The sequence below is a fragment of the Nothobranchius furzeri genome, chromosome 4 (assembly GCF_043380555.1).
Source record: "Nothobranchius furzeri strain GRZ-AD chromosome 4, NfurGRZ-RIMD1, whole genome shotgun sequence".
NCBI classification, from domain to species: Eukaryota; Metazoa; Chordata; class Actinopteri; order Cyprinodontiformes; family Nothobranchiidae; genus Nothobranchius; species Nothobranchius furzeri.
The window spans coordinates 18,050,542-18,072,886 of NC_091744.1; the positions used below are offsets into that span (position 1 = coordinate 18,050,542).

The window sequence follows — 22,345 nt, forward strand, 5'->3', positions numbered from 1 at the left end:
CTCTCTCTTTATTCTGCTCTCCCCACCTATTCCACCTTCCTCAGGATCCACTGATTTCACTCTTTCCTGTTCACTCTCTCTTTCTTAACATTTTTTAATCACATTTGTCTATTTTTGCTCATTTTAAATATATTTTTAAACATTTTCTAAGTGCTTTTTTATATTTTTACATTTTTTGTTTTTGTGAAGCGCCTGGTGATTTTTATCTTGAGAGGCGCGATAGAAATGATATTTTCTTCTTCTTCTTCTTCTTCTTCTTCTTCTTCTTCTTCTTCTTCTTCTTCTTCTTCTTCTTCACAAGCCTGAAAGAGTTTTTCTATGTGGTGGTTTGGCTATCGCTAAGTGCTAGCTTTTACTAGTCAGGACGTTCTACGTTCTTTCCTGAAAGTTAAATCAACAAACAGCCTTACACGTCGCGAGTCAAGATGGGTGAGTCCGTGCGACTGCTTGGCGCAGATCTGTCAGGCTTTTCAAATCCTAGCGTTTCACCGTCTATTTTTTATCAGAAGCTAATGCAAGAGATAGGTGCAGGAGACTATTTTCATGTACGGCTCACATGAAAAACTCAGTGACCATTATAATCAGAGATAATCATTTAAAAAATGTTTTTCTCAGAATTCCACACCTTTAACGCCTGTCATAAAGTAGCTCTGTCTGTATTCATTTATTATTTTATTTGAAAACTGTTATAACAATGTTCTTTCCACCGGGGGCCAAAGTTGCCTGTGTGCACATTCCCAGCCACCGGTAATTTGCCTACCTTTAGTTGCCAGACAGCATCTTTGTTGAGATGTGTATCCCTCACTTTCCTCCACTGTCGCACATCTTTAACAAGATAAAATGTGGGTGAAAATAAACTTTTTGTATAGAATTAGATTAGATCCTGAGTGCAAACACAGGTTATTCCTGATTCCTCCGTCATGGCAAACTTGTACGTTTAAAGATGATTCTTCCACGTGCCGTTTCAACAATCACAAAGGATGAGTTGCATTAAAGTTATGTGTCCATTCTTTAAATTAAAGCATATGTAATCTAACTGTGTACCTGCTATACAGGTAAGCTGGGACACACAGTCACATTTAATAAGCATGAACTCAAATCCTTTGAGCTCGACCCGTTTTTGAGGAAAAAATCCAATGAATTTGAACCTAACCTGTGCCCTTAATGTCAACACTAATTGTGTCTTTCCCAAGAGGAGGACGGTATACGGGAAATGAGGACAGTAAGGAGCAGGAGGACATGCATTACTCTTCCAACCCTGAACCAGGAATATTTTTAGATGGAAGAACATCAGAGCAGCACAAAGAAAGAAGAAAGTTTCAAACATGGGCGGAGGCTGGTGGAAAACAGATGCCCTAGATGAAGTCGGTCCATTTCAGTTTCAAAAGAGTAATTTTCTAACTGCCCTCCCCACTTTACTGTCTGGCTGAAAAGAATGTGAACTAGTACTTTAAAATAAGGCATACTGCGGAAATGTTGCTTGGTAGGAGATAATCTATTGTGAATAGGGAAACAAACATTTTTTTTTAGTTTATTAGTTATTCTTAAAAAAAAACAGTCTGAGTTACCTTCTCACTTAGGTTTATTTTTACCACTGCTACCAAAACCTCATTAACCCTCCCACTGTCTTCATGAGTGACCCCGCGAGGAAAGTTGACTATTGAGCAGGATTGATGTTTTATCCCTTGAGGTCCATGTGGCAGGGGTGAGGTGGTGCTCACTCCTCACCCCTGCCACATGGACCCAAGGGATAAACCATCAACCCTGCTCAATGGTCAACTTTTCTCATGGGGTCACATCCATTAGGACAGTGGAGGGTTAAAACAGACTTCTATAAATGAAAATAGGAAAGTTTGCTTTTGGACAAAGTTTTACTAGTATTATTAGTACTACTGAGCCATCCAGACACTACAAGCACCAATATATGCCAGAAAGAAGCAGAGTTGAGTTATTTGCCTCAGTTAGGGCAGCAGCAGCTCAGGGGGTAGAGCAGGTTGCCTCATGATCGGAGGGTCATGGGCTCGATTCCAGTTCATCCCAGGGGTATTCTGCCATTGTATCCTTGGGCAAGACACTTCACCCAGCTTGCCTGTGTTGGTGGTGGTCAGAGGGGCCGATGGCGCCAAATGGCAGCCTTGCCTCTGTCAGACCTTCCCAGGGCAGCTGTGGCTACATAGTAGCTTACTGGCAGTGTGTAAATGTGAGAGTGCATGGAAGCATCTTTGAGTGTCCTAAAAAGATCAATATAAGTTTGATTAATTATTATTATTATTATTATTATTATTATTATTATTATTATTATTATTATTAAGTATACTAAAGGGAGTGTAAATATTCATTCATTCGTTATACTAATTGATAATTCCTCAGAAGGGTCATAGCGACCTCTCCAGTAGTCATCAGGTGGGTGGGGGGTGACACTGGACAGGTCACCAATCCATCACAGGGACAAACACTCACTCAAGCCTCTTTTAGAAAAGAAGGCCGCCAATTTGCAGCAATGCAGTGGTGTTATTAGAGTCTAAGGTGGTTTAAAGTGGTTAGACCATGGAGGTAATGTGGTGCAATCATGTCCTTTATACAAAAGATTACGGATTGGTGGTGTAAGAGGGGTATGGGGAGTGGCACTGGAATTTCAGCAGTAGCACCGAGCCTATGTAGGGGAGACACTGCGCTAGCTACAACAGACTGCTGCAGGGTTGTAACTCTGCTTTTAGCCAGTAGAACAGAGATGCCAGAAACTGCTTAGTGATCCCTTAAGGTTTTGACTCTGATGTTATTTTGACTAGCTGTTAGCTTGTCAGCCCAGTCAGAAGTAATTTTTTTGTCCAAACTTAGGCTGTTCAAATGAAATTTAATGAAAGGTAAGTTCCACTGAACCCCTTTTCATAGAGTTCCTGTCTCCAGTCAAAGTAACCCATTGCTAATTACCCATTGTTAGAGAAAGTCAAGAACACCTCCAGTTTTCTATCCTGCCAGATATCAGACTATCAGGCTTGACTGGCTGGCTAGATCGGAGTTGAGCTGTGGCATGACTGGAGGCCCAAACATGGAAGTGCTAGTGTCAGGAAAGGAGTATATAGATGGCTCTCAAGAGTAGATGAGACTATGGTGAGAAGGACTGACTTATTCATTGAGGTGAGTAGGTTGGTCAGGTAGGCAGGCATGAAGATCCGAACCTGAGTTACCATGGAGCGATTACTGAATACAGATGATGATAACGGATGTGGCTAAATCGACTCCGGACGTGACATGCACAGGAAGATCCGGGAAAGGGGAATGCTGGGTGTTGGAATTCTATGCAGAGGGATCATGGATCTGGGGAGGCTGAGTGGGCAGGGCCGTGACCGTGTCTGAGTTGAGATGCATGAAAGACAGGGTGGATGCGGAGAAAAGCAGGCAAGTGGAGGCGATAGGCCACTTGATTGACCACTCGGTCCATGGTGTAGGCTCAAACTTTCTGGAGACCATCTGGGTAGACAGCCAAACTTTACCGCCTGGTTGATAGAAGGGTCTTAAGTTGCAGTGTCAAGGATGTTGTTGGGCATACTGAAAGTTGGCCCGAACGATGGCTGGTCATGCCTTGATCCAAGCATTGCGACAGCGCCTCACCATAACTAGGCACCTCAATCTCGGGCTTCTGATAGTCAAAAAAAGGGGGGTGATACCTGTAGCAGACCTCAAACAGCATGCCAATGGCGGAAGAGACATGAAGACTGTGGAATAATTCAGCCCATGTGAGGTATTTTGGCCAGAGGGTGGGTTGTGCTCCTCCGCTGTTCTTTCACATCCAGGTGAGCCAGTTGAGGTAGCTCAGGCATCTGATTAGGATGCCTCCTAGATGCCTCCCTGTTGAGGTGTTTTGGGCATGTCCAACCAGGAGGAGGTCTAAAGGGAGACCCAGGACACATTGGAGGGACTATGTCTCTCCCCTGGCCAGGGAAAGTCTTGGGATTCCCCCGGAAGAGCTGGCCCGAGTGGCTGGGTGAGGGAAGTCTGGGCCTTTCGACTTAGGCTGCTGCCCCTGCGACCCAACTCTGGTTAAGCGGAAGAAAATGGATGGATGATGGATGGATGGGTGGGTTGTGTAGAAACAAAACAGTGCAGGCAGCCACCCAGTTGTTGGTAGGCTGTCTCGGCCCTATAGAAACTGGCAAAGCTCAGAAAGCTCTGGAGCTGCTTGAGGCTGATCAGGAGGGGCTACTCAAACACAGTCCATACTTTCTGGGGATGCATAATCAGGCCATTTGCATTGAGGATGAATCCCAGGAAGGAGATGGGGGTCTGGTGGAAGGAGCATTTCTCAAACTTGCAGTAGACATGATTTTCCTGGAGTTGGGTGAGTACTGAATGGACAGACCGGATGTGATTGGCCTTGTTGCAAGAGTAGATCAGGATTCCGTCCAAGTAGGTGAACGCCCCCGACCCAGCATGTCCCTAAGGATGTCATTGATGACCCCCTGGAAGACAGCGGGCCTGTTGCACAGTCCAAAGGGCATGGCTAGAAATTCCCAGTGCCCCGTAGGTGTAATAAAGGTGGTCTTCCATTTGTCTCCCTGTTTAATTCAGACCAGGTTGTAGGCATTGTGGTGGTCGAGTTTGGTGAAGATGCATACTTGTGAGATGGAGTCCAGGGCGGTGGTCATTACCGGCAAGTAAGGATGGTCTCGGACTGTGAGCTTGTTCAGGCCTCAGTAATCGATACAGGGCCGGAGGTCACCGACCTTCTTGTTCACAAAGAAGAATCCTGCTGCCCCAGGAGGCTTGGAGGGATGGATGATCCCCTGTTACAGAGCCTCCTGGACATACTCCTCCATGGGCCAAGATTCTGCAAGAGACTAGGAGAATCAACAGCCCCGTGGTGGATGGTACTGGGCTGGAGTTTGATCTCCATGATGTAAGGGCAGTTAAGTGGGAGGCTGGTGGCCCTTACTTTGTCAAAAACCTGGCCAAGTCCCGGTATAGGGATTGGTATCTCCTCGTTGGTTGTTGTGGTGGTCGTTGTGACTGAACGTTACAGTATGGTGGATGCATGGCAGTGTTTGTGACACTATGAACCCCATCCGTGAAGTTGATTGTTTATCAGGTGATCCGGGGAACATGGAGCCTGTGCCAGGAGTAACTTAAGATGAGAGGAGTGGATGGAGTGGCAATGGTCAGGAACTGGACTACTTCGGAGTAATCCCTGATGCTCATGCAGGCCGGTACGGTGCAACGCTGGACTGGGAATGGGTGGAGAGGCTGTCCGACAACAGAGGTGACTTAGAGAGGGATCAGTGATCCATGAAGTTATCCGCTGCCCCAGCAACCAGCAGTGATTCGAGTTCGACAGAGTGATGGGAGCATTTGGATCATCAGCTGGTTGGTGGGTAGGGGTAGTCATCTGCATGGGTAACCCAGGCTTACCTGGGCTGGTTGTTTCCCCGCCTGACTGGGCACTGCAATCCGTGATGTCCAGGGGAACCCCAGTATGCGCATAGCCCCTCTCTCCATCTTCTCTCTCTCTCATGGCAAGATGTGGCTCAGCTGCATGGGTTCATCTGCAAAAGGATCGGATGCTTGACACCCCTCTGGAACCTCTTTGGTTCTAGGCGGGAAAGACGTTGGGCCCTGGAAGTGGTGGGAGGCATTAGGGGGTGACTCATGATGCGTTGATTTATTTGCAGGGCTGGGTCAGTGGCGTTGTCCAGGGTCGCAGGAACCTCACACCCCAGCATCTAATCCCGAACGTACAGTGCCAGTCCCTCTGGAAACACCGGTTTGAGAGTGGCATCTCCCCATTTCAGCTTGGCCACCAGCTTTTGGAACTCCAGTACATAATGTAAGACTGAGCGTGTGGGATGATGGAGTTGGAGTAGCTGCGTCTCCGCCCCAATCTCACTGCTGGGAGTTTGATATGAGGCTCCTCATGACTGGAGACTTGGGCTCTCTGTAGGGTGGTGACTGAGGTGGACAGCTGACGAATCATGTCGTGAGGGATTATATTTTGGTTTGCTGATGATAAAATTGAAATAAAGTATTTAAAGGCAATATTTGTAATGTTTTCTTATAAATTTGCCTCACTAATAGAGCAGCTGGCACCATCCTGGACCCCCATTAATGTTGGTCGAAAATCTCTGCTGAACATCAGAAACAAACAATAAAAAAATAAACTTTTGTATGGCTAAACGAAAAAACCTGACAAAATGTCGGAGAGAAAGGGCAAGTTTATTAGACTCTACAAATGAGAGTGGCTGTCAGTTTTGTTGGCCAGTGATACAGAAGAAAGGCAGAAAGGTGCGAGTTGAAACCCACCCCCACCCCAATACGCTCACACGCTGATACCCTCCTGTATGTAGTTCATCGGAGCGAGCTGTCAGCAAAAGGAACAAGTGGAGACAGAAGTAATGTAATGAGTGCGGTCTCGACACAGGCTCGGCATGTCTCTGCCGCTTCGCTGGTCATCACAACATCCCACAGAGAAACCGGAGTGTTTGCTTTTATCTGCCTCTGTTCCTCCGCCTCCTCCTTCATCCACTAGGCTGGTTGCCATGACAACTGCAGAGCTCCACCCAGGAGAGAAAAAAAAGATATGTATGCTGGGAGAAAGAGGATTATTGGGGTCAGTGGTCTCTGCATGTGCCTCTGTTTCTCACGCAAATTCACACACAAGCTTTTTTTCCCACAGTGCACTGCATCACTCTACTCATACCAGAATTCTGACTTCATTTGGCATGAATGAGGCAGGTATTTGTGTTTGTTGTGGAGCTCGTTTAATAAACCTCAACCCTTTATATATGTTTTTTTATCATTTGTTTGTGAAAATTATTTCCTAATTAGTTATGTAATTAAATTATAAACCTATGACTGATGATTTCTCCAGTAACTTTCATAAAGTTAAAGAACATCTAAAACTCTGACATTACTTTCATTTCACTATTCCAAATCTATCCTAAATTGAGGCATGGTCAGCTCTTTCAGGTAAAAGCTTGTCCAGATTTCCTTTATTCCTAAAGTTTCTGTGGAAAAAGTCCCTCTTACGTAATTTAGTTAAAAGCAGTAACATAAAAGCGGTCCGATTTAAATATAACAAGACAAAAAGACAATAAAAACTTTACAAACCAAAAACTAATAAAAGTACCTTGTGATGCAAGATATCATCAATAGTCATGCTATGTGATAAATTATATGAAATGTCTGCATCAAAGTCTCAAACAAAGTGTTTTGTTTTGAAACGCTAATGGAGAAACTGAACATTCATGAACGAGTTCCTAAAATGCCTTGGAACCTCTGAGAGAGTTCTGTTTCCTCGGATGAGTAGCGTGTTGCTGGAATTTTGAACATGTTAAGCTAAATTTGCTAGACAACCCTCTGTTAATAATCACAGTCGTTACAGGCTTCTGGAACTTGTCTAGTTTAGTTTCTGTCAGTCAAAATTGAAAAAAGTTTGAGACAACTTTGGGGAGGAGTCGGCAATCAGATGAGGATAAAATAGCAAACATATTAATGGACTAAATTCCAATGAGAACATTTGCAAGACAGTGACATGACTGTCATAATTTGTATGAAATTATTAGTTTGGCAAGTCATTCTATTTAAGTGAACATATAGTCTGGTCATGACCCATAGACAGATGTCAGTCATGGGGCGGAATCTACGGTTATCTTTCAAAGTCTTGCTAAAGTACATGCAATTGGACAATGGAGAATGTCACAAACTCACCGCTATGTACATCTGTCAACAGGGCAGTCTGCCATACGCTGTCGAAGAAGACACAAATACATAGTTTGTCTAAATGAAATTAAGTATGTCTTTCTACTCTTGACTCAAAGAAAAGTCCCAGACTAAATGGTCCAAAGTTTGTGCCAAAGGTGTTGGAAATGAGTCACCACCATCTTAGTTGTTTCACTCCATTGCATCATCCAGCCCACCAAATGGCTAGAGCGCTGCGACTGCCCCACCACACGGCTAGAGCGCTGCGACTGTCTCACCAAATGGCTAGAGCGCTGCGACTGCCCCACCACACGGCTAGAGCGCTGCGACTGTCTCACCACATGGATAGAGTGCTGCGACTGTCCCACCACACGGCTAGAGCGCTGCGACTGTCTCACCACATGGGTAGAGCGCTGCGACTGTCTCACCACATGGCTAGAGCGCTGCGACTGTCTCACCACATAGATAGAGTGCTGCGACTGCCCCACCACACGGCTAGAGCGCTGCGACTGTCTCACCACATGGCTAGAGCGCTGCGACTGTCTCACCACACGGCTAGAGCGCTGTGACTGTCTCACCACATGGATAGAGTGCTGCGACTGTCCCACCACACGGCTAGAGCTCTGCGACTGTCCCACCACACGGCTAGAGCTCTGCGACTGTCCCACCACATGGATAGAGTGCTGCGACTGTCCCACCACACGGCTAGAGCTCTGCGACTGTCCCACCACACGGCTAGAGTGCTGCGATTGGCTCACCAAATGGATAGAGGACTGTGATTGGACCACCAAATTAATAGAGGACTGTGATTGGCTCAACAAACAGATACAGCACTGTGTTTGTAACTGTCACTGTAACAAACAAATGCCTAATTTCCATGACAAATCAGGTTTGAATAAACCTGTTTGTTATCTGTCAAAATCAGCTGGAAAGTATCATGGATTTACAAAGAATGCAGCATGCATCCATGCTTTTGGTTTTGCTCAGTAAAAAGTTCCTTTTTGCTCCAGAACACCAATCAAACACTCTTTACGTGAAACGAGGAACCCACACTGGAGTGAAGTTATTCCAGACAGAGCTAAAGCTATGAGAGTCTCCCAGCCTGCCAATGGGGATTAGTGGATGTGTTTGCTGCTATTTCACGTTCCTGTCTGGCTCGATTCGTTGCTGGCTGGAGAATTCAAAACCTCTGTAGGGTTAGCGTTAATAATCTTTTTCAGACAGATCAGACATGTCTGAGGGGGGTTTTCAACATCATGTCTCATGAATGACTGGGCAGATTTTCAAGAGGTCAATTATGCGCCACCCCCCACCCCCACCGACTCAGTGATGGTTAGAAGTGCTTAAATAACACTCCAGCCTCCCGTTAATCACCTTCATCCACCAGTCTCAGACCTCTCAGACACTTGTGCTTAATTCCGGTCGATTTCAGAGGGTATTTGATATTTGCAGACTGCACGTAGGAGCCTGGATTTGCGTGCATCTACTGTGCAAACAGAGAGGATATTTATAGGTGTGACAGAGGAACTCGTCTTACTGTCATAAAATGCTAATTTTATGTTGCCCACTTTTGGGCTAACATTTTGTCAAGCTAAGATGTTTTGTGAGATTTTTCATGACTGTCCATTTGACACTGCTATGGGGAAGTGACTTGAAGCTCCATTTTTGCTGGGAGCAGATTTTTTTTTCTTCAGCCGAGACTCGGGGCTGCTGATTAGAAAGTAGAGTTCAGGAAAAACTGGCTTAACCTTATCAGCTGCAGGGGCAGAGCTCTGCTACTGACCCGCCGCTCTGCCCTCAGTTCCCTGAGAAGCTGAGACTATCAGGAAGTGAAAATAAAACGTTTTACTGCATAGATCTGTTCTGTTTTATGATGGGCTTGTGAAGCCCAACAGGTGCAGAGGGTGGTTTTCTGTCCTGGATCACTTTTCTTCCTTCCTGTTTTTATATAAATGAGCAAGAGTGGTTTATTTCAGTATTCTACTGTGGACCTCCCTTTTTCAGTCTCCCTCTAGCTTGCACATGCTGCCATCTTGCGGCCATAATGGAGTACTGCAACCTCACAGCCATAAGTGGCCATAAGTCTGTCTCTTATGCAAATATTGCAGTAAATAAAACATTGGGTCTGGGATGAATCCTCTCTGTCAGCGTCCTATTTTGTGAGACATGTCTCATTCAGCCAGTGAAACCCGGGTGATAGATTTACCTCTAGCTCAGAGAGAAAGTAAAACTTTTCCTTTTTTCATATTTATTTCTGTTTAATCACTTGGTCTCTTGCATATATTACATCTCTGTGTTATGGGAAGTTTTTACAAAATGCTTTTAAAATTGAAGGGAAAACCCACTAAACCATTATTACTGCCATTTAAAAAAAAAAAACATCAGATTACTGGAAAATGATGTCTCATGCTCCCTGAACTAGGGATGCATTGATACTACTTTTTTCCAAACCGATACGATACCGACACTTGGATCTGAGTACTCGCCGATACCGATTACCGATACTTCTACCACACAAACAAATGCAATGAATTGGATTACAGGTTTTATTTTCTTCTCTGCTTTGAACAGGAAAAGACTGCGAGGTGGATAAAAAAGAAAATATATGAATAGAAATGATCACAAAACTAAGATATTAGGTGAGCAGAAATGACAAGTTACAGTGAAGCCACTTTCAGGCAACTGCATTGGTATTGGTCAGCTTTTAGTGGTACCAATACCAGTATCAGTATTGGTGCATCCCTACCCTGAACCACTCTTTCACTTTTTGAGCTTGATGAATCCTGGCATTCTGATGTTAGCCTAAATCTGGACAAGTGGGGGAGTAGAGGGAGGTGGAGTGTACAGTCGGTAAAGATGGCTCTCCCTTGCCCTGCCTCCAACATGCCTCCATCTAAATAGGATAGATTATCCAGAGTTATCTCTGTCGTTATGCTGCTATAGGCTTAGACTGCTGGAGGATACACTGACCACTTTCCACACTCTACTACTTTCTTCTACAATCTGCTCTTTAACTGTATTATTTCCTGCAATTTCAGCTGTTAACTTTATTTTATCTCTAAGTGTTTTTCTCCCCAGAAGAAGCTACAACGACGTTCTGCTGAGCTGTGGTGGTCTCATGGAGGGGGCCATCGTCTAGCACACTGCTGCTAACCACTAAAACATTCTCCCTCTCCTGATAATAACTCTTTGCTTTCCTTGATGTTGGATGTGCTACTACTAGTTTAGCCGTTTAATTATAGATCCACTAGGATAAATACAATAAAGTTTATCTCACCAAATAGAATGTTTACTAAGACATCACAATAGAACTATAGACACATTACTTTGTCTTGTGTGTGTGTGTGTGTGTGTGTGTGTGTGTGTGTGTGTGTGTGTGTGTGTGTGTGTGTGTGTGTGTGTGTGTGTGTGTGTTCTATCTTCTCGATCCCCAGTGAGTCGTGGAGGATGGCTGCTTATACTGAGCCAGGATTCTCTGGAGGTTTCTTCCTGTTAAAAGGGAGTTTTCCTCTCCACTGTCGCTGCATGCTTGCTTAGTATGAGTATTGCTGTATAGTCACTGACACTCGTCAGTGACTTGATGCAATTTGCTGGGTTCCTTATATAGGAAACATTATTTCTGATTGGCTTCATGAACTGTGAATTGGAATGTTTATTATGTGAAGTGCCTTGACACGACTCTTGTCGTGATTTGGCGTTATATAAATAAACTTGAATTGAATTGAAGTTATCTTGGGATATGCCTGCGCCATCAGGGAAGATGGAATAATCTGGTCATTCAGGATATTAAGATAGTCAGCTGACCTCATTCTTGGAGCACATCCTGTTGCTGAACCTAGACCCGACCAACTGAGGAAACCCCAGATAGTACGGCCCCACAGGCTACTTGTTGCCAGCTGAAAGATGATCCCCCATGCAGCAATTGTCCAATTGACACATTTAAAATGTTTATTTAGTTAATTTTGATGATTATAACTGACAACTAATGAAATTCTTAAATTTAGTATCTCAGCATCTTAGAATATCAATTAAGACCAGTGCGGGCCAACTGAAAAGTATGAACATGAAAAGTATGAGCATGTACAGCACTCAATATTTAATTAGGTCTCCTTTGGCCTGGATTACTGCAGCAATGCGGCATGGTGTGGAGTCCATCAATCTGTGGCGCTGCTCAGATGTTGCTCTGATAGTGGCCTTCAGCTCTTATGAATTGTTGGGTCTGGTGTATTGTATCATCTCTTCACAATACTCCACAGATTTTCTATGGGCGAGAGTGCTGACCAATCAAGAACCGATACCATGGTTCTTAAACCAGGTACTGGTAGCTTTGACACTGTGTGCAGGTGCCAAGTGCTGTTGGAAAATGAAATCTCCATAAAGTTGGTCAGCAGCAGAAAGCATGAAGTGCTCTGAAACATCCTGGTAGTTGACTGCATTGACCTTTGACCTCAGAAAACACAATAGACCACCACCAGCAGATGATATGGCACCCCAAAACAACACCGACTGTGGAAACTTTCCACTGGACCTCAAGCAGCATGGACGCTGTCCCCTCCTCTCTTCTGTCACACTCTGGGACCTTGATTTACAAAGGAAATGCTAAATTTACTTTCATCAGAGAACATAACTTTGGACTAGGGATGCACAATATATCGGCATCAATATCGGCATCGCCGATGTTGGGCAGTTTTCAACTTATTGGTATCGGTCCGATAAATACAACTGGGCCGATATTAACAACCAATATTTTTTCCATCTTGTTTCCGTTTGTTTATCTGTTTCAGAGGGTGAGGGGAGGTGATGTGTATTTGTTTAGTCATGTGACAGTGATCATCATCTCAGAAGCATGTGTGTGGTATGTGTACATAATAACATAAATCCAGCTTAAATAATTTTCATTCTATACAAAATCTACTGATTTTAGAAGCATTAATGTAAGTATATTGGTATCGGTAAATATCGGTTATCGGCCACAACAGTGATATTAATATTGAATATTGAATCGGCCCAAACATTTCATATCGGTGCATCATTACTTTAAACAACTCAGCAGCAGTCCGGTCCTTTTAGCCCAGGCGAGACGCTTCTGACGCTGTCTCTTGCTCAAGAGTGGCTTATCACAAGGAACGCGACAGTTGAAACCAGGTCTTACATATGTCTGTGCGTGGTGGTTCTTGAAGCACTGACTCTAGCTGCAGTCCACTCTTTTTGAACCTCCCCATGTGAATGGATTTTTTTCTATCACAATCCTCTCCAGGGTGTGGTTATCTCTATTGCTTGTACACTTATTTCTACATCATGTTCTTCCCTTCTCCTCTATATTAATGTCCTTGGACACTGAGCTCTGTGAACAGCCAGCCTCTTTAGCAATGACCTTTTGAGTCTTGCCCTCGTTGTGCAAGGTGTCAATGGTCATCTTTTGGACAGCTGTGTACTTTTGTAAGCTACACAATCACGGGGAAGACTCCTGACTTGACAGAGAGACTATTTAAATGCTTTTGCATGTGTTTTGAGTTAATTAGCGTGTGGCATCAGGGGTCTTCAATATTGAAGCTTTCTAATAGTATTCTAATATTCTGAGATGCTGAATTTGGGATTTTTATTTGTTGTGAGTTATAATCATCAAAATTAAAGACATTAACATCAGAAATTTTTCCGTCTGTGTTTAATGAATTATACTAATATACAAGTTCCACCTTTTGAATGGAATTACTGAAATAAATCAACTTTGTCATGATATTCTAACTTTATGACCAGCACCTGTATATTTGTGTTTACCTGTCCTTGCTACCTCTTCATCCTTTTTTGAACCGTTTTTAATGTCTTTTAATAATACTTTACCATGTTGACATCAAAAGAACATTCTAGTCATTCAGTCAGTTGTTTCCTAATAAGTTTGGACGAAGTCTTTATCCAATCTGGGTAATTTTAGGGTACAAAAAACCACATGTGTGTGTATGTGATCTTCTCAGAAATATGAAATTTTTTCTTCATAAAAACAAACTAGGCTCTGATTTGGACAAAACTGATGAAGAAAAAATGCCTTCACAGTGGAAATAGGAAGAATGATATCCATATATAAAGAGTTTAGAAAAGTTGTATACAGTCAGTCCTGATGACTAAATAATCAGCCTGAACAAAGAAGTTGTTCTTTCATGAACCTTTTAACTGATTCTTTTAAATATACCTTTAATTTATCCTGAATGGTTAGTTAATATTTGATTGCATGTTCAGCTTTTAAAAATACATTTTCAAATGAAAAATAACCTTGTCTTCAAATCTCACTTTATGGTACAAAAAAACATTAAAAATGAGCAAAATTAGTGATTTTTTAAATTATTATCTTGATATATATATATTGATATCAACGGATATAAAAAATATTGTGATGGTATTTTTTTAGTTTCTATTTGAGTAAACTGGTTTTTATTCTTGAATAAAACAGATAAATGGCTTAATGGCTGCAGACAATGGGGAACTCACAGTGTTAGTATTGTTAGATCTTTCTGCAGCTTTTGACACTGTTGATCACAGCACCTTAATTAACAGACTTGGTGACTCGGTGGAGATCTCTGGAACTGTTCTAGACTGGTTTAGATTGTATCTTTCTAACAGAAGTTACAGTGTCTTTATAAACCAAATCATGTCAGATTCTACTAATCTGTTCTGTGGGGTTCCCAAGGCTCTGTTTTGGGTCCACTGTTGTTTCTGCTGTACATACATCCTCTTGGACAGACACTTGATTCTTTTCATAATGTCTTTTATCACCTATATGCAGATGATATTCAGCTGTACTGCTCCTTTAAGGATTCTGAATTCTATAAACTGCCTGAATTACTAGAGTGTCTATCAGCGATCTCCAGCTGGCTAGAAGAAAACTTCCTTCAGTTAAACTCTGAAAAGACTGAATGTCTGATCATTGCCCCTGAGAGCATGATTCCCCTGATTAGTCTAAAACTTGGTCATTTATCCTCTGCCGTCAAGACAAACTGAAGGAATTTGGGTGTTATTTTTGACCAATGTCTCTTGAAGGTCACTCAAAAACGTTGGTCCAAAACTGTTTATAACATTTAAGAAATATCTCCAAACTGCGAAGGTTGGTGTCAAAACATGAATTTGAAATGGTTATCCATGCCTTTATCTCCTCCCGTCTAGATTACTGTAATACACTTTTCACGTTTTAACAAAAAAGCCCTTGACCGCCTTCAGTTGGTCCAGAACTCTGCAGCGAGGCTCCTAACTGGAGCAAACATAATGGCACACATCACTCCTATTCTAATGTCTCTGCACTGGTTACCTGTTAACTTTAGAATCCATTTTAGAATCCTGATTATTACTTTCAATGCGCTACATCCGGGGTGTCAAAAATGCGGCCCGCGGGCCGAATCCGGCCCGCAAACGGGTTAAATCCGGCCCGCGAGATGGTTGTGTAAACTTTATTTTCATACTTTACAATGTAGAGTGAAAATAAACTTATCTTTGCGAGAAAGTTTTCTCTGTAATGAGTATAAATGCAACAAAGTTGCGCTCAAGGCTCACACAAGAACTAAAATCACATCCTGAAGTTGGCCGCCACTCAGGATGTGACTTCTGATATTGATGTTCTGATGAAAGCTAAAAGATGTAAAGTAAAATGAGTCAAATATACTTCAAGTGCTGCACGAAACTGATCTAGCCATGTGATCTGTAAGCTCTTTGAATCACTAAGGAATGTTTATTTATTTATTGATTTTTTATTTTATTTTTCAAAATTTTCAAGTACACTTCAGGTGTTGTACTTGTACTACACTGTCCTCAGGCTCCAGCCTTGTTTTATATTGATTGTATTAAAACAAAGAAAACAATCTGAAGTTTTTTTTTTTACTTACCGGTCCGGCCCACTTGGGACTAGATTTCCCTCAATGTGGCCCCTGAGCTAAAAAGAGTTTGACACCCCTGCTCTACATGGTCAAGTTCCTCCCTATATTACTGAACTTTTAAAGCCTTATGCTCCAACCCGAGCCCTCAGGTCCACCCACCAGAACCTTCTAGAAGTTTCAAAGACCAGATACAAAAGTCGAGGTGATCGCTCCTTCCTGACTGTTGCACCCCGACTCTGGAATGATCTTCCTTTATCCTTACGCAGTGTTGACGGTCTGGACACTTTTACAAAACAGCTAAAGACCCTTTTATTTAAAGCTGCTTTTACCTAAAACTTTTATTTTCTTATTTTTAAACTCCAATGTTTAATCTTTCATCTGTTCATGAAATTTTATAATTTTACGACTTAGATTTTTCTGACGTTAATCTGATTCTGTTTTGAGAGCATTTTGATTTTATGATGTTAATCTATTTATGATTTTATGACTTAGTTTTATTTTGTTTTGATCTATGTGAAGCACTTTGTGATTCTATGTCTGTGATGAGTGCTATATAAGTCAAATTTACTAACTTACTAGATGAAAGAATAGAAAGCCGCACTGAGCCTTAATTAGCTCTCACCACTAGTTCTAGCAGAAACTCAGATGAATTCCACTCAAAACAATCAGTAGAACAAACAGAACAAATGAATGCACAAAGATCTTTGTGGTGTTTTTTAGGAATCATTTATTGCCAGTAGGAAAGCGTGAGCTTGTGGCAGTATTTGATAAAAACCTTAACAAGACCATAGCACTGATCCGACGCGCACAGACACATGAAAACGTCCCGTGTCTATGAAGAACTCGGCACTATAAATATTCTGGGTCCCATTATCTTGGTGGAAAAATAAAGACGCTCCAAAGTCAAAATGTACAAACAAATAAAAACAAAACACGAGAATATGCAGTCGCTCTTTGAAGACCCACTTTGAAATGAGCAAGAGACAATAAACTTTTAACGAGTACATTGTGTTGAGAAAAGCCACGTGCCTCTCTTTATTATCATTTTCTTTTTCTTGGTGAATGAAAGCACGAGAATGCTGATAACACACCATCGGACTCATTTTTCATTGAAAATAAAAGCATAAAATATCTACAAAACCTAGTAAACTTTCAAACCAAAACTGTACACAGAAATTTACATCGAAAACAAGGATTTGTATAAAAACATTTTGCTTGGTTTTATTTTTTATAGAAACTAAATATTGGTATGATTTTATTTTTTGTCATGGTGCCGTTTTTCTGTCAATCCTTCAGGAAATCAAAGTCATTCAAAGGGGGACGCATTATGCTCCGTTTAAACTCGACTACTTCAGCTGTGTTTCTGTTTGAGTAGTTGTGCTTAATATTAAAAAATGCTACTTAAAAAAGAAAATTGGGTTTAAAGCCAAAGTTTGTGTTAACTGTTCAGCTTTTCTCTATTTGACATTCCAGCATTAAGTTTCTGACAGACAATAAAAGCATAATATGTCCCCTTTAACTCAACAGTAACACCAGATCGAAGGGTCAGGAGCTGAACTACGCTACAGAAGACCTCCCGTACCTCTCTTGACCGTGTGTGCACGTGTGTGTGTTTAGTGTTGGTGATGAGGGCTACCATAAGGTGTAGCTGCGGGTTCAGGCACTTTTGTTTGGATCCAGTGTCAGACTTCAGTGTGCTGCTGGGAGCTCAGCATCGGGATGTTCAGCTGTTCGTCACCACTCTCGTAGTCGCTTATCATCACCTCAGACTCCTCGCAGCAGGCTGACATGTCCGAGCAGGAGGCCGTGGATGTGTACAGGGACATGGACATGTTGTCCAGAGCCGAGGAGTCGAAGTCCCGAATGCAACCTAAAGCAAAGCCCCCCCGGTAAGCGCCGTTACCCATGGTGGAGGCAGGGGTGACTGTGGCAGAGGTGGAGGAGGTGCCCTGGCCCTCAGTGTCACCCCCGTCTCTCGGGTAGGAGTGATGCGGCAGGTACTGGTTAAGGCTGTAGAGCTGCGGCAAGGCCGGGCGCTGGTGTGCCGCCCCGGAGCTGGTCGAACCGGACTGGTCCAGGTCTCTGCTGAGAGACCGCAGCGTGTCGCTGTACTCAGGCAGAGGAGGCGGTGGTAAGTCGTCGTTGGTGGGGAAGTCCTCTGGCGGCGGAGGGAAGTCGCTTTCGATGTCAAAACCGCCTGGGTAATAGTCGGTGTCGATGGCGCTCTGGTCGCCGAACTGAGGGGCGGGAGGATCAATAACCTCGTAATGCGGAAACTCCTGGATTTCAGGAAGTTGAACACTTGGCATCCAATCAGATGTGTCCCAGTGATATCCTGTTGGACAAGCCGAAGCACACACACAGATTAGAGCTCTGCAGAAAGATCGGGTTATAACGGGTGCCAATCATCATCAAAGCATCATGCAGGGGTCACACAACATTACTTGTTTTATACAGTCGGGTAATCCTGAATCAGCAAGTTATGATCAGGAGAAGAGCTTCAGTGCCATAGCAGTAATTAGCTTGGGTTAGAAGTTTGTCACACATGAAGTGCATCTTTACAGATTTTTAGCCATGGGTTGAATAACGACCCTCCCAACCAGCTGAAGTCAGGCGATCCTTTTACACTTACTTAGACAGGAAATGACACACGAGTGTAGAGCAGCTACTGGTGACGAGTGCTTTTGTGTAAAACGCTTCATTGGTTGGAGGAGAAAGTGACAGAACATGGCAGGATTTGGAGTCTTATTTCCTGGCATTTGGATATCTGGCCTCCGATTGGCTAACAGCAACACAACTCTACCACTGACAACATTTGCTTTGCAATGTTGACGTTTTATCTCTTCATATAATTCAGGCCTGAAGGAGTTCTGCTGTGTGGTGGAGTTGCTAATGCTAACGGTTAGCTTTTACTAGCCGAGACGTTCTCTGACGTTTTCTAGATGCTAATCCAACAACGGTCTTCCATGTCGCAAATCAAGATGAGTGAGTCTGTGAATGTTGACAGTGGAACGTAGATCTCCTTCCCCAAATCCACACCGGAGGCATCAGCGGTGCGGAATGGCAGCGGACTATCGCTGCCTTAAATACAAACCAGCACAGTCCATGGGGTTGATCCAAATCGTCCGCAGCGTGGAACATTTCAGGCGCATCCTACAAGCCGTGCATCACGCTGCTGAAGATAGGATCAGGTTCTGTTTTTGCCACGAGCTGCTTCTGGGACACCTCAATTTCCAGCATAGAGCTACCAGACAGGAAATAACACGATTTCAGGGTAAAATGTTTGGCAAATTTCTAAATAAGTCTATTGCAGTGATGCGATTTCTTATCTATATAGATTACATTAACACATGTGACCTCATTTACTCCCAGTATCTTTCAAGAAGAGCCATGGCGTGTTTTTATGGCTTTACTCCTGGCAGTGGAAAGGAACATTACATTTGACATCAAACATGATCTTCTTCTTCCTGATAGTAGATGGCGTAAACAAACTGACTTTTGAAGTCTCAAGGAATTTTGTGATGTCCCACGTCCAGCAAGGAAGATGGCGGCGAAGCTGAGACACTCCCCCGGTGTGGCGCCGAGGCCTCCAGTGTGGATTTGGGGTCAGGCTTTTTAAATCCTAGTGTTTCACGGTTTGTTTTCTCTCACATGCTAATGCAGGAGTTAGGTGGAGAGGACTACAGCCTGCATGAAACACTCAGTGATTGATTATAATTAGAAATAATAACTAAAAAAATGGTTTTGTATGAAGTTGACCTTTAAAAATTGGGCTCTACTTCTTCCATCGTTGAGAACCCGCGCGACGACAGATAACGACGCTGCACGTGTCCGCACCTCCACAGACTGAGAATAAACATGTTATTTAAAACCACTTTTGATTAAATCTTTAGTTTGTTCATTTGATTAATGACCTTGGATGTATTTAATGATATTTATTTGTGTTTAGTCTTTTGATTTTCATGTGATTTTCTCTGTGAAGCACTTTTGTGATGTGTGCTAATTAAACTTTGCTTGCAGTTTGTTGTTTTTCTCTAAAACCGCACGTCGCACAGACAAGCGTGCTGCCTTTGGTTTAACTAAACAGTGGCTGGGAGAAAACACAGCTTCATAATCAGAGACCGTCACAAGAGCTGTTTAAAACTTGTCATCGTCACAAACGCAAAACGAGAAAAAACCTGTTATTTATCAAATAACTTCCATCACACACGGTTAGGCCACTGCAGATTTTAAACCATGCAAAGACGTTTGTTTAGGGACCTTACAGACACAGAACCCGGCAGCGTCGCAGCCTTTCAGAGTTAGTGGTTACAAGTTAGGAGGACGGGGATTGGGACTGGGGGCTACACCTGTGACCAACAGACAAAATAAAGATATAAAAAGTCACCTCTTGGGTTCTTGAGATCATGAGCCATAAAAGACTCTTTACGCGAGGCAAGATGGAGGAGACAGAGAGAGAAAGAACAAGTCACATTAACAGTCTAAGAGAATAAACAATCATGACGCTGATCAGGGCAATGGGACACGTACGGAAGACGGGTTCATTAATAACAGCTTTGCCATTTTCTTAAACAGACGTCAGCTGGTGTCTGATCAGAAGTTGGAAACAATCAGGGGCTCGAAGGCAGCAGGAAAAAGCTGCTTTTTTACTCTGAACTTTTACTTTCTGATCAGCTGAGTCTAAAGAGGTCAGAGCTGGGTGGTGGTGTTTAAGATAATGGCAGCATTACGGCCTACACTTGACATCCACACAACATGAGCAGCAGACAGAAGCTGGAAGAGTACCTTCTCCCTCCACCGTGTCAACAACAGAGGTGACAAAGTGGATTACTGTCACAACGGAGGCTTGTGAGAGATAGAGGAGGGGATGGAGGTCAGAGAGATCCAGCATTAGTCAAAAAGGTCTTGTAGAAAAAAGAATAACAGGAAATGTGGTGGGAGTGATGGAAACATGGGCCCACACATCTCACTGATCGTGTTCAGACGCCCACGCGTTAGGTTTAATGGCTGAGGACAAGATTGTGTGTGTGTGTGTGTGTGTTCTGAGGAGATGAAGGGGGCTCTGCTTTTGCTTGTGCAGGATAACACAACACAACAACATACGGAGGAGCTGTAGGGCGCCACTGACGGCACAGATGGAAGAATCGGTGAAATTCCCCAGAGACGCGACATTCCCACACACGAAGAAGTGCGTGCGTGTTTTCCAATAACAGAGAAGAGGCTTCAGTCTAGTTTTTAAATCTGGACTTCAGATAAAGGTTTTGATGACGGGACTATCAGAAGGATGGGAGAAATAAAAGGCAGGATGTAAATGAAGCATCTATACCTTTGTGTGATGCTCTTTGATGTTTGCGTTAAACATCCATTTGTAGCTATAGTTTGAGAAAAAGAGCAGAAAAAGGAAAGCACAGCACGTTTTAAATAAAAACAAAGCAAACGATGATGTGGGTGATTTTCTGAGACGGTCATCAAACTCCTTTTGAAGCAGAACTCGTATAAACTTGAAAGCCAGAACAAAGAGTGGCCTTGGAAATGTTTTCTTTTCATTTTGGAATCAACATTCCCAGGAGAATTACAGTGTACAGGTGGTTGTGATTGCTTCCGTCTGCATCGACAGTGACTGAGGACTTACAGGCTGGACCCCCCCCCAACTTAAAACCTTGTTCTGGATCTGTGGACTGATTTGATCCATATGGGAGCTGAAGCCCCGCAGCGAAGAGAAAAAAAAAGAGAAGACACGTGACCCCCACAGCCACAAATAAGGCCATCCAAACTGCACAGATTCAGAGAGTTAGCATTTAAATAAACCAGTAAAAATAAACCAGTTCAGTCAGATTAGTTCCTCTTGAAACCACCCAAAGGACCTGACTGAAGGCGTACCATTATCGTCACATGACTCTGACTGGAAGGAGCTGAGGGAGTGGACCTCGGACATGCTGCCCCTGGTGTTGTAGGGATGGCCGGCGCTTTCCTCCACTGGCTTCTTGTTCAGGCACGGCTCCAGGTCCACCACTTTGGCTGGTAACAAAAGCACAGCTGGGTGTCAAGATGGAAATCAACCAAATACATTCAGATTAAAAATAAAAATTTCTCCTGCCTCTTCTTGTTAGGGGATGCATTTTTCCTTGTTTAATCCGCTAATAATGTGTGTCTAGCTAGCTGAATGCTAATCACAGCATCACAGGTGAGGTGAGTTCAGAATATAAAGTAATAAACTCGTCCTCACTACAAGTCAGACGGTTTCACACTCCCGCCCCAGGTACATTCAAACGTGCAGCGCCTGTTTTTTGCACCACATATCTGCTTCTTCGATGTTACTGCTGCAGATATGCCTACTTAGATGAGAGCAACTAGCATGCTTGTGTCTTATTGCAGTTATCCTCGCCACACCATCTCTGTCACACACAAAGAGGAGACAGAATGAAAGAAAAGACGATACAAGGAGAAAGTCTCACCAGATGTAAAGTAAAAGGATGCCTAAAGAGCAAGTCACCCCCTACCAGAGTCTTAGTACACACACACTTCCTGTGTGAAAACTACGCCAAGGGGAGGAGCTGCCTTACAGACTGAGGGAGCCGCATAGAGCCAGTGACACCACCCCCGCTGCCATGTGTAGAAATTTGTCGCTAACTAAAACAAACGCACACACTTTGCTCAGAAAGACAAACAGCAGCATCTTAGTCTGGAGGATTTCTTTTCCGCCTCCTTCACCAGAAGGGAACGTTTGGAGGGGGTGAGCCGTATTCTTTCATATCTGCTTGTGGGTTTCCCAGGCAACCGGTGCCGACCCAGCT

General features: G+C 43.3%; 1 protein-coding gene across 15 annotated transcripts in view; it reads right to left on the reverse strand.

Moving 5' to 3' along the window:
- Positions 1–16,261: 16,261 nt before the first annotated feature.
- Positions 16,262–22,345, reverse strand: part of fat1a (FAT atypical cadherin 1a) — a 117,321-nt gene continuing 111,237 nt past the window's right edge. For 3 of the 15 annotated variants that reach the window (XM_015963864.3, XM_015963882.3, XM_015963899.3), the window contains 3 exons: positions 21,432–21,569; positions 19,939–19,974; positions 16,262–17,886 (listed from right to left, as the gene is read on the reverse strand). In XM_015963864.3, coding sequence (XP_015819350.1) covers positions 17,234–17,886; positions 19,939–19,974; positions 21,432–21,569 — 827 coding nt within the window. In that variant the 3' untranslated portion in view covers positions 16,262–17,233. Of the gene's footprint in view, positions 17,887–19,938; positions 19,975–20,302; positions 21,251–21,431; positions 21,570–22,345 lie in introns of those variants that run through there. The other 12 variants (XM_015963891.3, XM_015963872.3, XR_008563865.2 and 9 more) reach the window with 11 other exon arrangements.